At 39.7% G+C, this 3,579-nt stretch overlaps 1 protein-coding gene across 1 annotated transcript; it reads right to left on the bottom strand.

Moving 5' to 3' along the window:
• Positions 1-1,666: 1,666 nt before the first annotated feature.
• Positions 1,667-2,834, bottom strand: LOC131973733 (uncharacterized). The gene is made up of 2 exons (XM_059335794.1): positions 2,540-2,834; positions 1,667-2,329 (listed from the first exon to the last, which is right to left on the bottom strand). Exons 1-2 carry the CDS (start codon positions 2,747-2,749, stop codon positions 1,667-1,669), a joined length of 873 nt encoding a protein of 290 aa, XP_059191777.1. The 5' UTR covers positions 2,750-2,834.
• Positions 2,835-3,579: the final 745 nt, after the last annotated feature.

Below are 3,579 nucleotides of genomic sequence, written 5' to 3'. Positions count from 1 at the left end.
CCTGAAGTACTCCAAAGACTTCCCTTTTCTTATAATTAAGTAAGATTGTGCATGTCATCAGAAATGTTACATGCCCTGCAATAATGCATATAACTGCTATTAACAGTGTAGAGCTGTATGTACCGGTACGTCCGTGCACGGTTGAAAATGATGGAGAAACAGAGCAGGGGAAGCAATTTTATCAATCACCTATAACCTTTTATACCACTTTATATCGCAAGATTTGTTTATATTGCACCATGCACATTGGGAAGCTCTACTTCTGTGTTTTGTTTCAACACTTATGAGGTCTGATTTAGGCAACCTTTACTAACGAAAGAGCCATTGATGGCCTAAAAAAGAGAGAGAAAATGTCCGAATGGCGCCACAAACTGTATTTTTAGCCTTAGAATTAAGATGAAACAGCCTACTAACTTTAAATTAGCCAACCAACATCACAAAATAAGATAAGATAAGATATATGGTTGTGGGAGTGGGTGCACATGTGTGAGTAAGTAAGTGTATATGTGGTGAATATAGAATAGCTTGTCTACCTGCACTCTTCAATTAATTTGTAATTGATTTTTGTTTGCTTTTCTGTGTGTTTTGTTGTTTTTTTTAACTGTAATTATGTGTATACATTGTGAAGCACATTGAGTCTGCCTTGTGCATGAAATGCGCTCTATAAATAAAGTTGAATTGAATTGAATATACTTTATTCATCCCAGCAGAGAAATTTAGGTGTTCCAGTAGCCAACATACACACAACACAACACAACACAACACAACACAACACAACACAACACAACACAACACAACACATGTATACATACATATTCCACCTATACAAAACATAACATGAGCCCACAAAACATAGCCTAAGAAAAAGTGGAATGGGTGGTCCATGTGCATTAGTAGCTGTTATTCATAGATAACAGTTACATGAAGTCTGCAAATATACAGGTGTGTAAATAAACATGTGCAAAAATACAGTTTGATGTATACATACATCAAGTATAAGCAATATAGCAATATATATCGTAATGAGCATTTCTAATATGATTTTGCCAGAATGCAGCAACTCAAAAATAGATTTGAAGTTATAATGCACCGGGGCTGTAGCCTTAGTAAGCTATGCTACACATTTTACAGTTTTTCTCAGTCGCTTTGGTACAATTCTCAAATCATCCTCGACATTTGCAAAACAGTAAGTGCATTTCTCAAAACAATTTGTACAAATAGCAAAACACCATGGATGACCTGCAAAAGCCACTCTCTTGCTCAAAATCCTTAGTTCATCTCTCAAAACTAAATATCCGTGTCAATGAACATGTCAGTGCATCAGAATGACAAGTCCTTGTGTCATTGTGTACGGATAAGACAGTCAAATTGCTTAGTCATGTTGTCAATATAACAGTTTACTCTGGAGGGATGTTCTGATGTAAACTATGGCTAAAGTTTTGATGACAATTATTGTAAATTGTAGGTTACACCTTAGTGTATGTGGAGTTTGAAAGAGACTGGACAAGATTCACATTTACGCTTTTATTTTTTTCCTGATAAAGAAAAGAAAAGACAGCACTGCATAGCACAAAGAAAAAACAAAAACAAAAGTAGAAATGTAAACATAGGACAATCTCCTTAGGGAAAACTGTACATGCAGTGCCGTAATTACAGCGCAATCGTCCTACACCTCCTGACGTTCCTGTCTGTTGGGCCACAAATTCTCATCCACATCACAACAAATGTTTTCTCTTGCGATGCAGCGTGGAAAGAATCTTTTGGAGTGTCTTATCCAGCCTCTGCAGGCATCTGCTGTGATGTCATCACACGCTGCATCCATGGCAGCCAGAAGGGTCATCTGTGTATGTGGCTGGCGATCATATACTTTCCATCTCCACGCTGAGAAAAATTCCTCAATGGGATTAAGGAATGGGGAGTAGGGTGAGAGGAACTCCATCAGCATCCTGTTGTGGGCCGCAAACCATTGCCTGATGATGTTGGAGCGATGGAAACTGACATTGTCCCAAACAATCACATACTTTGGCAGGTCATCTCCAGTCTGGCCCCTCTCTTCTTCAGGGATGAGATCCCTGTAGAGTGTGTCTAAAAAGGTGACAAGATGCTCTGTGTTGTATGGCCCAATAATGGGAATATGCGTTAGCACACCATTCTCAGAGATAGCAGCAGCCATGGTTATGTTCCCGCCCCGTTGGCCTGGCACATCAGCTGTAGCTCTGTGGCCGATGATATTTCGACCACGCCTTCTGCGTTTAGTTAGGTTGAAGCCAGCCTCATCCATGTAGATGAAGCTGTGCGGTGGTTCACTTGCTTCCAGTTCCATTATACGCTAGATCCAGAAGACACAAAGAGTTTAATGAATTACATGCATTTTCATTTTGGGCAACAGTTACATCAAATGTATACAGCACATATTGCATCTTCTTTTCTACAGCCATAGCAAATGTGTAAAAGTCACAATTACTGTACTGTATATCACTATACAATGTTGTCATGTTTACTGTGAGGTACAGTTGCTGCATGCTCATTCATGTTTTACCTGTACATACTGGTAGCGCAGGTCCTTCACTCTTTCGTCATTTCTTTCAAATGGAACGGTGTACAGCTGCTTCATATTCATTTGGTGTCTTTTCAGCACCCTGTCAATGGTTGAGATGCTGACTGTTTGGATGTTATCAAAGATGTTGTTGTCTTCTATAATGGCACTCTGTATCTCCCTAAGTCTTATGGCATTGTTTTCTACGACCATGGTGCAAATAGCCTCCTCCTGTTCGGGTGTGAAAAGGGGCCCTCTGCCACCCCTATGAAGCTGTCTTGCAGTCCTATGTGGAAGACATATAGTAATGCAAAACACAAAATTGAGTAAGATAAAATGTCACTGTTTACATAAAGTATACTAAATGAATATTGTAAAATGCAAGTGGAATACTGTAATATTGTATGAAGCATTACAGAAAGTATACAGTATTACAGTACAGTGCCTATTGTTAGATTGCATACCGGTTCTGTTGACGAAAAGTCTGAATGATTGAGGATACAGTTGTCCTCCCAACATTTGGCTGCACCCTTCGACCAGCCTCGGCCATTGTAAGCCCATGATTGACAACATGGTCTACAAGTGTGGCTCTTATTTCATCAGGAACACGCATATGTCCTCGGCCTCTTCTGCCTCCTCCTCTATTTTGCCTCCCAAGTCCTCCGCCACGCAGCCTCACTCCTCTTCTTCTTCTTCTCGCTGGCTGTTGACCCTGTCCAATTCCTTGTCCGTCCATTTTCAGAAATTGTAACACTGTGTTGTGCTCCGGCTATATACGTATATACTTGCCAGTTGATTGATTCGTTTGAGAAAGTCAAGATTCACCTGGGAGCAATTTACCAATTCAGGACAGACTTAGAAAAAAAGTCTCATGGAAATGTATAGAAATATGCTTGACATGTTATGACAACGTGTTCAACCATTTTGCATGTAAAGACTTATGCTATGAACTAATGCCTAAATGTTGTGGGTGGTGAGACTATTCAACAGAGACCCATGATAATACATTTTGATCAACATGACATAAGCAATTGATAATGTAG

The sequence above is a fragment of the Centropristis striata genome, chromosome 6 (genome assembly GCF_030273125.1).
Source record: "Centropristis striata isolate RG_2023a ecotype Rhode Island chromosome 6, C.striata_1.0, whole genome shotgun sequence".
NCBI lineage: Eukaryota > Metazoa > Chordata > Actinopteri > Perciformes > Serranidae > Centropristis > Centropristis striata.
This window is presented reverse-complemented; position numbering and strand designations above follow the sequence as displayed.